Below are 12,913 nucleotides of genomic sequence, written 5' to 3' on the forward strand. Positions count from 1 at the left end.
TTTTGATCCCGGCCGCCCACCGTCCACGTCCTCATTGATTGGCCAACCACTATCATGTGATTTCCCCCACCCACCGTGCCAACATGGCGGCGCCCAGGTCCTAATTTGGGAAACGTGCACCTTGACTAATTCGGTTTTCTGTGGCTACGAGACCAGGTGAGGAGGGGCTGGGCAGTGCGGGAAGGGATTCGGACTCAGGGCGGGCCTGCACGAGGGCATCGGCTCCGCAGGAACCAGTCATCCCCAAAACGAGGGGTTATCAGCTTACCGAGGCCGCAGGTCTTCCTAGTTTCTACTTCATAGATATGTAGGACACCCCCGGGCCCAGAATGCGGCTCTCTGACCCTCTCTGTGCCTTTCCCCGCCCCCCGAACCAGGCTTGGCGGACAGAGGCACCAGCGGATGTCTCATGCAAGGATCGTTCTGTGGCTAAGCCTCACTCTCCGCCCCACCCGTGTGCTCTGTACAGCCCGGTTTTTCGAGGGGCAGTCCCCAGGGCTGCCGAATCCAGCAGCGATGGAGAACGGCACCGGGCCCTGCGGAGAAGAATGCCCACGTGAAGTCCAGGAGACGACAGTCACCGAGGGGGCTGCCAAAATCGCCTTTCCCAGCGCCAACGAGGTCTTTTATAACCCGGTGCAGGAATTCAATCGGGACCTGACGTGAGCAGGGGTCAGAGGTCAGCCTGGCATCGGCTAGTGGGTCAGTGTGGATGGCGGGGGCGGGGTATGAGCTAGTCCTCTGTCTCCCACCAGATGTGCTGTGATCACCGAGTTTGCTCGCATTCAGCTTGGGGCCAAAGGAATCCAGAGTGAGTGGAGGTCCAGGCTTCTGGCGGGCGGGGGTCACACAAGTCTTATCTCCCTGCCTGGGCCCTTCTGCCGCCCAAATCCAGAGAGGCTTCAGCCACATAGCAGGCCCTGGGTTCTGCTCCTTCAGCCTTTCCCCAGGGATTTCAGGGAAGCTATTTTGGAGATTAAGGGGAGGTTTCTCAGAGGGGACTTCGTTACTCTCTGACTTGTGCCTCTGGGTGGCTGCAGTCAAGGTGCCAGGAGAGAAGGACACGCAAAAGGTGGTCGTGGACTTGTCAGAGCAAGAGGAGGAAAAGGTTGAACTGAAAGAGAATGAAAACCTGGCCTCAGGAGACCAACCTCGCACAGCGGCCGTAGGGGAAATCTGTGAGGTGGGGCCTGAGCATAGCAGCTGGCAGTGCTGGAATTTAGCGGGAGACAGAGGGCTCCTGGAGGGGGAGAGCTATAGGAGGTGGGTGGTGGGGGCTCCTTGGGGCCCAGAAGAGGATGGAGATGGAGGTGTGAGGGAGGTTTTCTGCTCACTCCAACAGGAAGGCCTGCATGTGCTGGAAGGCCTGGCAGCTTCAGGCCTACGTTCCATTCGATTTGCCCTAGAGGTGCCTGGGCTCAGATCTGTGGTTGCAAACGATACCTCTGCCCGGGCTGTGGATCTCATACGCCGGAATGTCCAGCTCAATGACGTGGCACACCTGGTACAGCCCAGCCAAGCAGATGCCCGGTAGGTTCTGGGCATCACAGCCTAGCTATGGGACAAGGCTGCCTGGGATCAAAATTCTGGCTCTGTCCTATTCTCACTCTATGACCTTGAGTGAGTGACTTAGCCTCTTTGAGCCCCAGTTTCCTTGTCTGTCAACTGAGAAAACTAGTTTTACAGGGGTTGCTGTGATGAGTAAGTAATAGATAATTATTGTACGATCCATACTCTGTGCCAGAAATAAGTAGCATTCTGGTCTCTGTTTTAACTTCTTATACTCCTTTTATTCATTCAAATGAGCCATAGTATATGCAGTGTCTGCTATGTGCCAGGCACCGTTTTCAGAGCTGGAAATGCATCAGGAAACAAAACAGGCAAAATTGGTGACCTTCGCAAGGTGACCTTCGCAAGGTGACCTTCGCAAGAGTTGGCAAACAATAGCCTATGGGGCTCACAGCCTGTTTTTTTTGTTTGTTTGCTTGTTTGTTTTTTGAGATGTAGTCTCACCCTTGTTGCCCAGGCTGGAGTGCAGTGGCATGATCTCAGCTCACTGCAACTTCTGCCTCCCGGGTTCAAGCGATTCCCCTGCCTCAGCCTCCCGAGTAGCTGGGATTACAGGCACGTGCCACCACGCCTGGCTAATTTTTATTTATTTTTATTTATTTATTTTTTGAGATGGAGTCTCCTTCTGTTGCCCAGGCTGGAGTGCACTGGCGTGATTTTGGCTCACCACAACCTCCGCCTCCCAGGTTCAAGTGATTCTCCTGCCTCAGCCTCCCAAGTAGCTGGAACTATAGGCATCTGCCACCACACCAGGCTAATTTTTGTATTTATAGTAGAGATGGGGTTTCACCATGTTGGCCAGGCTGGTCTCGAACTCCTGACCTCAAGTAATCTGCCCGCCTCGGCCTTCCAAAGTGCTGGTATTACAGACGTGAGCCACTGCGCCTGGCCTAGCCTGGTTTATTAATGGCCCAAGAGCCAAGAATGTTTTTTACATTTTTAAGCTTAAAAGGCCGGGCGCGGTGGCTCAAGCCTGTAGTCCCAGCACTTTGGGAGGCCGAGACGGGTGGATCATGAGGTCAGGAGATTGAGACCATCCTGGCTAACACGGTGAAACCCCGTCTCTACTAAAAAATACAAAAAAATTAGCCGGGCGTGGTGGCGGGCACCTGTAGTCCCAGCTACTCGGGAGGCTGAGGCAGGAGAATCACTTGAACCCAGGAGAGGGAGGTTGCAGTGAGCCAAGATCACTCCACTGCACTCCAGCCTGGGCAACAGAGGGAGACCCCATCTCAGAAAAGAAAAAAAAATAGGCCGGGCGCAGTGGCTCACACCTATAATCCCAGCACTTTGGGAAGTTGAGGTGGGCGGATCACGAGGCCAGACGATCCTGGCTAACACGGTGAAACCCCGTATCCACTAAACATACAAAAAATTAGCCGGGCATGGTAGCGGGCACCTGTAGTCCCAGCTGTTCCGGAGGCGGAGGCAGGAGAATGGCATGAACCTGGGAGGCGGAGCTTGCAGTGAGCCGAGATCGCGCCACTACACTCCAGCCTGGGCAACAGAGCGAGACTCCGTCTCAAAAAAAAAAAAAAAAAGTTTCAAAAAGAAGAATATGCAGTAGGTACCATATATGACTCACAAAGCCTAAAATGCCATCTGACCTTTTCCAGAGAAAAAAGTTTTTACTTTTCTGACCCTACTAGAATCCAAATAGTAATCACAGACAATGAAAATTAATTAGCTGGGCATGGTGACTCATGCCTGTAATCGAGCATTTTGAGAGGCCAAGGCAGGAGGATCGCCTGAGGTTAGGATTTCAAGATCAGCCTAGGCAACACAGTGAAACCCCTGTCTCTACAAAAATTTTAAAATGAGGTCAGAGCAGTGGCTCACCCCTGTAATCTCAGCAATTTCGAAGGCCGAGGTGGGTGGATCACTTGAGGTCGGGAGTTCCAGACCAGCCTGGCCAACATGGTAAAACCCTGTTTCTACTAAACATATAAAAATTAGCCAGGCATGGTGGCACGTGCCTGTAATCCCAGCTACTTGAGAGGCTGAGGTAGGAGAATCACTTGAACCCAGGAGGTGGAAGTTGAAGTAAGCTAAGATCCCGCCACTGCGCTCCAGCCTGGGTGACAGAGGGAGACTCTGTCTCCAAAGAAAGAAAGAAAAAAAAAATGTGTTAATACGTCTATAAACTGCTTGAAATGGTGTCAGGCAGATACGTCTTATATCAGTATTGTTGTTGTTTCAGATGTGTGGGCTGAGGTCCACATGGTGCTTTTCTTAAGTAGGAAAATTGTGCAGTTTAATAAATGACCAAGGCCAGGTGCAGTGGCTTACACTTGTAATCTCAGCACTTCGGGAGGCTGAGGCGGATGGATCACATGAGGTCAGGAGTTTGAGACCAGCCTGGCCAACATGTTGAAACCCCGTCTCTACTAAAAATAGAAAAATTAGCCGGGCATGGTGGCACATGCTTGTAGTCCCAGCTACTCGGGAGGCTGAGATACAAGAATTGCTTGAACTGGGGAGGCGGAGGTTGGAGGGAGCCGAGATCACGACACTGCACTCCAGCTGGCCGACAGAGCAAGACTCCGACTCAAAAATATATACAATAAAATAAATAAATAAATAAGCCAGGACGTGAACTTGGGAATCTGCCCCCAGAGTTCAGATCCAAACCACTGCGCTGTAGGAGTTAATATGTGTAGGGGACAGAGAAGGTACCTGGTGCGGGAGGCTGAGGACCTGGCCCTCTTTGCACCCAGGATGCTGATGTACCAGCACCAGAGGGTGTCGGAGAGGTTCGACGTCATTGATCTGGACCCCTATGGCAGCCCAGCTCCCTTCCTGGATGCAGCTGTGCAGGCTGTGAGTGAAGGAGGTGAGGCTGGGATGGCACTGGGGTAGGAGCAGGGCCTAGGGTGTTGGAGGGTTCTCACTGCCCAGCCCCTCTCTACAGGGTTGCTGTGTGTGACCTGCACGGACATGGCAGTGTTGGCAGGAAACAGCGGGGAGACATGCTACAGCAAGTACGGGGCCATGGCCCTCAAGAGCCGGGCCTGCCACGAGATGGTGAGGGGCCCTCTGCCAGCCAGCCAGGGAGACCGGGGGACAGGTGGTTGTCTGAGTCCCTTCCCAATACACTTTCCCCCTCCTCAGACCTGCTCAGCTTCCTCCACGCAGATGGCCAGATGCATCCCAGGCTATTAACGACAGGCGTGTCTTCAACCCACGTAGTTCCTAAGAGCATGGGCTGATAATCGTGGTCATTTGGGGACAGTGGCTTTGGCCAGGATAAGAGTGCATGGCCACATTGTTTTAGTTTTCTGTATTAAAACAACTTTTCAAAATAAATATTTTTTTTAAAGGTGGTTTTTCCAGGACTGAGTTTAAATCCTAGCTTTGATGGTGGCTCTGGGCAAGTGACTTCACCTTTCTGGTCCTCAGTTTTTTCGCATCTGTAAAATGGGCACAATGATATTCTGAAGGCCGGACTCAGTGGCTCATACCTGTAATCCCAGCAGTTTGGGAGGCTGAGGCAGGTGGATCACTTGAGGTCAGGAGTTTGAGATCAGCTGGCCAACATGGTAAAACCCTGTCTCTACTAAAAATACAAAAATTAGCCCGGTGTGGTGGCAGGCACCTGTAATCCCAGCTACTCAGCAGGCTGAGGCAGGAGAATCACTTGAACCCAGGAGAGGGAGGTTGCAGTAAGCCAAGATCACTCCACTGCACTCCAGCCTGGGCAACAGAGGGAGACCCCATCTCAGAAAAGAAAAAAAAATAGGCCGGGCGCAGTGGCTCACACCTATAATCCCAGCACTTTGGAAAGTTGAGGTGGGCGGATCACGAGGCCAGGTGATCCAGACGATCCTGGCTAACACGGTGAAACCCCGTATCCACCAAACATACAAAAAATTAGCTGGGCGTGGTAGCGGGCACCTGTAGTCCCAGCTGTTCCGGAGGCGGAGGCAGGAGAATGGCGTGAACCCGGGAGGCGGAGCTTGCAGTGAGCCGCGGAGCTTGCAGTGAGCCGAGATCAGGCCACTGCACTCCAGCCTGGGCGACAGAGCGAGACTCTGTCTCAAAAAAAGAAAAAAGGGCCACGAGCGGTGGCTCACACTTGTAATCCCAGCACTTTGGAATGCTGAGGCGGGCGGATCACGCGGTCAGGATATGGAGACCATCCTGGCTAACACAGTGAAACCCAGTCTCTGCTAAAAATACAAAAAATTAGCTGGGCGTGGTTCCGGGCGCCTGTAGTCCCAGCTACTCCGGAGGCTGGGGCAGGAGAATGGCGTGAACCCGGGAGGCGGAGCTTGCAGTGAGCCGAAACTACGCCACTGCTGCACTCCAGCCTGGGTGACAGAGCGAGACTACGTCTCAAAAAAAAAAAAAAAAAAAAAAAAAAAAAAGAAAAAGAAAAAAGAAATAGGCTAGGCGCGGTGGCTCACGCCTGTAATCCCAGCACTCTGGGAGGCCGAGGAGGGCGGATTACCTAAGGTCAGCTGTTCAAGACCAGCCTGGCCAATATGGTGAAATACCGTCTCTACTAAAAATACAAAAAAAACAAAAAAAGTAGCTGGGCGTAGTGGCAGGCGCCTGTAATCCCAGCTACTTGGGAGGCTGAGGTAGGAGAATCGCTTGAACCTGGGAGGCGGAGGTTGCAGTGAGCGGAGGAGTTTGCATCATTGCACTCCATCCTGGGCAACAAGAGCAAAACTCCGTCCGTCTCTAAAAAGGGAAAAAAAAAAAAAAGATCTGACCCTGCTGAGTGTCTGATCAGGATGCAAGAAGACTGAGTGTCCACGTGCAGCAGCTCATGCCTGTAATCCTAGCACTTTGGGAGGCCAAGGCAGGAGGATCACTTGAGGTTAGGAGCCTGGGCAACATAGTGAGGACCCCATCTCTACAAAAAAAAAACCCTAAAAATTACCTAGGTGTGGTGATGGATGCCTGTGGTCCCAGCTACTCTGGAGACTGAGGCAGGAGGATCACTTGAGCCTAGGAGTTCAAAGTTATCGTGAGCTTTGATAGTGCCACTGCACTCCAGCCTGGGCCACAGAGGGCTCTCATCCTTGTTCCTAAAGGGTCCTGTCATCAAGTCAGCCTGGGAAATGCCGTCTCCTTCCCCTATCAAGAGTCTCACACTAGCAGAAAGGCCCTGGCTGTTTTCTTTTCTCTTTTTTGAGATGGAGTTTCACTCTTGTTGCCCAGGCTGGAGCGCGGTGGTGAGATCTCAGCTCACTGCAACCTTCGCCTCCCAGGTTCAAGTGATTCTCCTGCCTCTCAGCCTCCCGAGTAGCAGACGCCCGCCACCACACCCGGCTAATTTTTTGTATTTTTAGTAGAGATGGGGGTTTTGTCATGTTGGCCAGGCTGGTCTCAAACTCCTGACCTCAGGTGATCCACCTGCCTCAGCCTCCCAAAGTGCTGGGATTACAGGCGTGAGCCACCGCGCCGGCCCAGGCCCTGGCAGTTCTACAGCACCCAGTATCCCTGCTTCATGCCCACAGAGCCCTTGGGGGCGGGAACGTGGGTCCTCAGTAATGCTACAGGGCACAGCAATTATGCTAATCAGAATAGGCTGGGTCTATGCTTTCCTCACTCATTTAGTGTCCCCAGCAGTGCCACAGAGAGGGACTGTTGTGATTTTGCAGATGAGGAAACTGAGGCACAGAGAGGGAATACTTACCTGTTGCGGGTCCCACAGCCAGCACTCTCGGGGGTGGGCTTGGAGACCAGTGAGCTGGCCCTGAGCCTGTATTTGTGAGTACCATATAGGGCTCCTGGTGGGGTGGGTGGATAGTGGAGGGGAGGCTGACACCCACCCCCCGCCCCCAGGCCCTGAGAATCGTCCTGCACAGCCTGGACCTCCGCGCCAACTGCTACCAGCGCTTCGTGGTGCCGCTGCTCAGCATCAGCGCTGACTTCTATGTGCGTGTTTTTGTCCGTGTCTTCACCGGCCAGGCCAAGGTCAAGGCCTCAGCCAGGTCAGCCCCGGGGCCAGGGGCGGGGGGGTCGAGGATTGAGAGAGGAGACGGGAACTTGCCCTGGGGGATCTGGGCAGAGCCAGTCTAAGGGAGGATTGGGGTGTGGTGGTCACGCTGGGAACTCGTGGCCACTGATACCCCCCACAGCAAGCAGGCGCTGGTGTTCCAGTGTGTGGGCTGCGGGGCCTACCACCTTCAGCGCCTCGGCAAAGCGTCAGGAGTCCCCGGCAGCCGGTGAGCAGGGAGGAAGGAGGAGAAGGGGAGCCCCAGGGTTTTCCTCCCTCCCTACCAACCGCCCCTCTCTGTTTAGGGTCAAGTTCTCTGCAGCCTGTGGTCCCCCCGTGACCCCTGAGTGTGAGCACTGTGGGCAGCGACACCAGGTAGGGCGAGGCCAGGGGAGGCAGAGGAGCGAGAGGGTCTCGGAGGTCATGGTCCCTGCTCACCTGTCCCCGGTGCTCCCCCAGCTTGGTGGTCCCGTGTGGGCAGAGCCCATCCATGACCTGGATTTTGTGGGCCGTGTCCTGGAGGCTGTGAGTGCTAACCCCGGCCGCTTCCACACCTCGGAGCGGATCCGAGGGGTTCTGAGCGTCATCACTGAGGTGAGGGCTGGGCTGTGATGGGGGAGGGGGCTCCACCTATGCCCACCCATCTCCACTCATGCCCATCCTGTCCCTCATCTCAGGAGCTCCCGGACGTGCCTCTGTACTACACCCTGGACCAGCTGAGCAGCACCATTCATTGCAACACGCCCAGCCTCCTGCAGTTGCGGTAAGAGCCCCTGGGGCTGGGAGGAGCCTGTCCCTGACCACAGGGTGGCCTGGGGCAAGTCCAGGGATTCTCATGCATAGAACTTGTGAGGGGGTGGGGAGAACCCTGTGCAGTGTCTCTTGCCTCTAACCCCAGTACCCTGGGAGGCTGAGGCAGGAAGATCACTTGAAGCCAGGTGTTCGAGACCAACCTGGGCAACATAATAAGACCCTATCTCTAAAAAATAAATTAAATAAATAAATATATATACACATACACACGCGCACACACATATACATACGTATGCATATATACACATATATATGTATATATACACATACACACACACGCACACACATATACATATATATTAGTCTGGCATGGTGGTACATGCCTGTAGTCCTAACTACTCAGGAGGCTGAGGCAGGAGGATCATTTGGGCTAGGAGTTTGATGCTAAAGTGAGCTGTGATCATGGCACTCCAGCCTGGGTGAGAACCTGTCTCTTAAAAAAAAAAAATTAGGCTAGGCTTATTGGCTCAGGCCTATAATCCCAGCACTTTGGGAGGCTGAGGCAGGCGAATCACTTGAGGCCAGGAGTTTGAGACCAGCCTGGCCAATATGGCGAGACCCCGTCTCTACTAAAGATACAAAAATATTAGCCGGATGTTGTGACCCACCTCTGTAATCTCAGCTACTCAGGAGACTGAGGCAGGAGAATCGCTTGAACCTGAGAGGCAGAGGCTGCAGTGAGCCAAGATTGCGCCATTGCACTCCAGCCTGAGCGACAGAGTGAGACTCCACCTCCAAAAAAAAAAAAAAAAAAAGTAAAGAAAAAGAAGGCCGGACGTGGTGGCTCACGCCTGTAATCCCAGCACTTTGGGAGGCCGAGGCAGGCGGATCACAAGGTCAAGAGATCAAGACCATCCTGGCCAACATGGTGAAACCTTGTCTATACTAAAAACACAAAAATTAGCTGGGCATGGTGGCACGTGCCTATAGTCCCAGCTACTCGGGAGGCTGAGGCAGGAGAATCACTTAAACCCAGGAGGCGGAGGCTGCAGTGAGCCAAGCTTGCGCCATCGCACTCCAGCCTGAGCGACAGAGCAAGACTCCATCTCAAAAAGGAAAAAGAAAGAAAAGAAATGAATTCTGTAGCCATGAGCCCTTGCCGAAGGTAGTCTGACCCACACTGGTCAGCTCAGGCTTTGGGGTCAAGGGGTCCGGCCTCTCCCTCATGATCCCTGCTGTCCCCCAGGTCGGCCCTCCTCCACGCTGACTTCCGGGTCTCGCTCTCCCACGCCTGTAAGAACGCTGTGAAGACAGATGCCCCTGCCTCCGCCCTCTGGGACATCATGCGTTGCTGGGTGAGGGGAGGGCTGACCTCATGCAGGTGGGAGGGCAGGTGGTGGTCACCTGGAGGTCCCTTGGGCCTAGTACTCCCTAACCTCTGACCTCTGCCCCCAGGAGAAGGAATGTCCGGTGAAACGGGAACGACTATCAGAGACCAGCCCAGCGTTCCGCATTCTCAGTGTGGAACCCAGGTAGGGGCAAGCACATGCGGGAGGGGCCAGGGCTGCCCATAGGCATGGGAAGCACACGTGTGTGCAGACAACACACATGCTGCCCCATCTGTGTTGACTCGTGCCCATTCTTCAAGTGAGATTCAAAATCTGCTGACTGGGGCTGGGTAGGTGGCTCACGCCTGTAATCCCATGACTTTGGGAGGCTGAGGCACCTGAGGTCAGGAGTTCAAGACCAGCCTGGCCAACATGGTGAAACCCCATCTCTACTAAAAATACAAAAATTAGCTAGGCGTGGTGTGGTGGTGGGTGCCTGTAATCCCAGCTACTCGGGAGGCTGAGACAGGAGAATCACTTGAACCTGGGAGGCAGAGGTTGCAGCGAGTCTGGATCACGCCATTGCACTCCAGCTTGAGCGACGGAGCGAGACTCCCATCTCAAAAAGAATCACAAAATAGCCGGGCGCAGTGGCTTGCGCCTGTAGTCCCAGCACTTTGGGAGGCTGAGGCAGGCGGATCACAAGGTCAGGAGATCGAGACCATCCTGGCTAACATGGTGAAACCCCATCTCTACTAAAAATACACACACACAAAAAGAAATTAGCCGGGTGTGGTGGCGGGCGCCTGTAGTCCCAGCTACTCGGGTGGCTGAGGCAGGAGAATGGCGTGAACCCAGGGGGCGGAGCTTGCAGTGAGCCAAGATCGCACCACTGCACTCCAGCCTGGGCGACAGAGCAAGACTCCGTCTCAAAAAAAAAAAAAATTAAATAAATAAATAAATAAATAAATGTAAATAAAAATAACAAAATCTGCTGACTGGGCTGGGAGTAGTGGCTCACACCTGTAATCCCAGCACTTTGGGAGGCCAAGACAGGCAGATCACCTGAGGTCAGGAATTCAAGACCAGCCTGGCCAACATGGCAAAACCCTGTCTCTACTAAAAATACAAAAAAAAAAAAAATTAGGCATGGTGGCACATGCCTATAGTCCCAGCTACTCGGGAGGCTGAGGCAGGTGAATCGCTTGAACCTGAGGTAGTGAGCCGAGATTGCACCACTGCATTCTCCGTCTCAAAAAAAAAAAAGGGAAAAGAAAATTAGCATTATCAGCATACCAGGGGTAGCTTTTTGTCCATTTTGTTCACTGTCTATTCCCAGCACTGAGAACAATGCAGGCACACAGTCGTTAAATAAAAATGTTTATTAGGGCCAGGCGTGGTGGCTCATTCCTGTAATCCCAGTGCTTTGGGGGCCAAGGCGGGAAGATCGCTTGAGCCCAGGAATTTGAAATCAGCCTGGGCAACACAGTAAGACTCCATCTCTACAAAAAAACAAAAAATTAGCTGGGCATGGTGGTACCTGCCTGCCGTCCCAGCTACTCAGGAGCTTGAGGAGGAAGCAGGAGGATTGCTTGAGCCCAGGAGTTCCAGACTGCAGCTTTGATGGCGATCACACCACTGCACTACAGCCTGGGCAGCAGAGTGAGACCGGATATCTTTATTTCATTATTATTTTTTAGACGGAGGCTCACTCTCTTGCCCAGGCTGGAGTGCAGTGATAATGATTTCAGCTCACTGCAACCTCCGCCTCCCAGGTTCAAGTGATTCTCCTGCCTCAGCATCCCAAGTCGCTGGTATCACAGGCACCCGGCACCACGCCCAGCTAATTTTTGTATTTTTGGTGGAGACGGGGTTTCACCATGTTGGCCAGGCTGGTTTCCAACTCCTTACCTCAGGTGATCCACCCGCCTTGGCCTCCCAAAGTGCTGGGATTACAGGCATGAGCCCCTGTGCCTGGCGGAGACCCTATCTCTTTAAAAAAAACCAAAAATGTTTATTAGATGAATGAGAGAATCCTGACATGAGCAGACACCTCGTGCTGTGTGGTGGAGGCGGACAGGCCCTATGGGGAGTCGGGACACACTCGTGTGGCAGCTGCCCCCAGCCCCGACGCCCCACCCCTGCTTCCCTAGGCTGCAGGCCAACTTCACCATCCGGGAAGATGCCAACCCCAGCTCCCGCCAGCGAGGACTCAAGCGCTTCCAGGCCAACCCGGAGGCCAACTGGGGTCCCCGGCCTCGTGCCCGGCCAGGGTGAGTGGTGGTAGAGTTGGGGTGGGGCTCAGCCAGGGAAAGCAGAGGTAAAGGGCAGATGAGGTCCCACCTACTCCTCCCCTCGCACAGGGGCAAGGCGGCCGACGAGGCTATGGAGGAGAGACGCAGGCTGCTTCAGAACAAGCGGAAGGAGCCGCCGGAAGATGCGGCCCAGCGGGCTGCCCGGCTCAAGACATTTCCTTGCAAGAGGTTTAAGGAGGTAAGGTCCCTCCTCCCTTTCTCCCACGACAGGACATGTGAGTCTCCCCTTTGGGCAACAGGGAGAGAACTGGGGGAGCTGGAGCCAGGCAAGTGCTTGGGAGTGGGCTTCCCATTCCAGGAAAGGAACCCATCAGGGGCTGCTGAGCTCGGGGCAGGGGTTTACACCCACCATCTTCCCACCAGGGCACCTGTCAACGCGGGGACCAGTGCTGCTACTCCCACAGCCCCCCGACACCCAGGGTTTCTGCTGATGCTGTCCCTGACTGTCCAGAGACCTCCAACCAGAGCCCCCGTGGACCTGGGGATGCCGCTAGGCCAGGCATAGACTGAACCAATAAAGAGATGTCACGTCACCTTCTCCCGATTGCCTGTGATTTGTGTATTGGTCCATACAGCTGCATGACTGGGATCTGTTCCTGTCTTCCTCTGGGGGTCGTTCGCCCCTGCCTGACTGGAGTGTTGAGCCTGTATGGGAGGTAGGAGCTGACCATCTGCACAGTGGTCGGCCCCTCTGCAGCGAGGGTCACTGAGCCACCCCAGAGTCGGAGCCTGCGGTTCCCGAAGTGGCCACGGTGCGGCAGCTGTGCGCTGGCTCCCGCGGGGGGTTCTGTCCCTCTTCCCCCTCCCACCTTCAGCGCGCTCCAGGCCGCGGGCTTGCGCATAGGGGGGCGCTCCTGCCCGGTAACCCCCACGTGTCCTCGCGCTGCTGCCTCCTCGCCGCCTGGTTTCTTTGGCCCAGCTCTCCAGGGGCCGCAGTGGCGGAAGCTGGACCGGAACCAGGCGCCCTGTGCATCCGCTCCAGACCAGGTGCTTCCTGC

At 54.5% G+C, this 12,913-nt stretch overlaps 1 protein-coding gene across 3 annotated transcripts; it reads left to right on the plus strand.

The window, feature by feature from the left end:
* Nucleotides 1-38: 38 nt before the first annotated feature.
* TRMT1 (tRNA methyltransferase 1) lies at nucleotides 39-12,453 on the plus strand. Of its 3 annotated transcripts, none has more exons than XM_050770278.1 (17): nucleotides 39-156; nucleotides 378-662; nucleotides 756-811; nucleotides 1,041-1,183; nucleotides 1,343-1,530; nucleotides 4,287-4,402; nucleotides 4,481-4,593; nucleotides 7,366-7,514; nucleotides 7,662-7,748; nucleotides 7,825-7,894; nucleotides 7,979-8,113; nucleotides 8,197-8,282; nucleotides 9,519-9,627; nucleotides 9,728-9,804; nucleotides 11,754-11,873; nucleotides 11,964-12,093; nucleotides 12,279-12,453. In XM_050770278.1, exons 2-17 carry the CDS (start codon nucleotides 403-405, stop codon nucleotides 12,423-12,425), a joined length of 1,986 nt encoding a protein of 661 aa, XP_050626235.1. In that variant the 5' UTR covers nucleotides 39-156; nucleotides 378-402; the 3' UTR covers nucleotides 12,426-12,453. The 3 variants fall into 3 exon arrangements, with proteins under 3 accessions (XP_050626235.1, XP_050626236.1, XP_050626237.1); XM_050770279.1 differs by having other exon boundaries at nucleotides 45-156; nucleotides 470-662; XM_050770280.1 differs by lacking the exons at nucleotides 39-156; nucleotides 378-662; nucleotides 756-811; nucleotides 1,041-1,183; nucleotides 1,343-1,530 and having other exon boundaries at nucleotides 4,333-4,389.
* Nucleotides 12,454-12,913: the final 460 nt, after the last annotated feature.

This window comes from Macaca thibetana, chromosome 19 (genome assembly GCF_024542745.1).
Source record: "Macaca thibetana thibetana isolate TM-01 chromosome 19, ASM2454274v1, whole genome shotgun sequence".
Lineage (NCBI taxonomy): Eukaryota > Metazoa > Chordata > Mammalia > Primates > Cercopithecidae > Macaca > Macaca thibetana.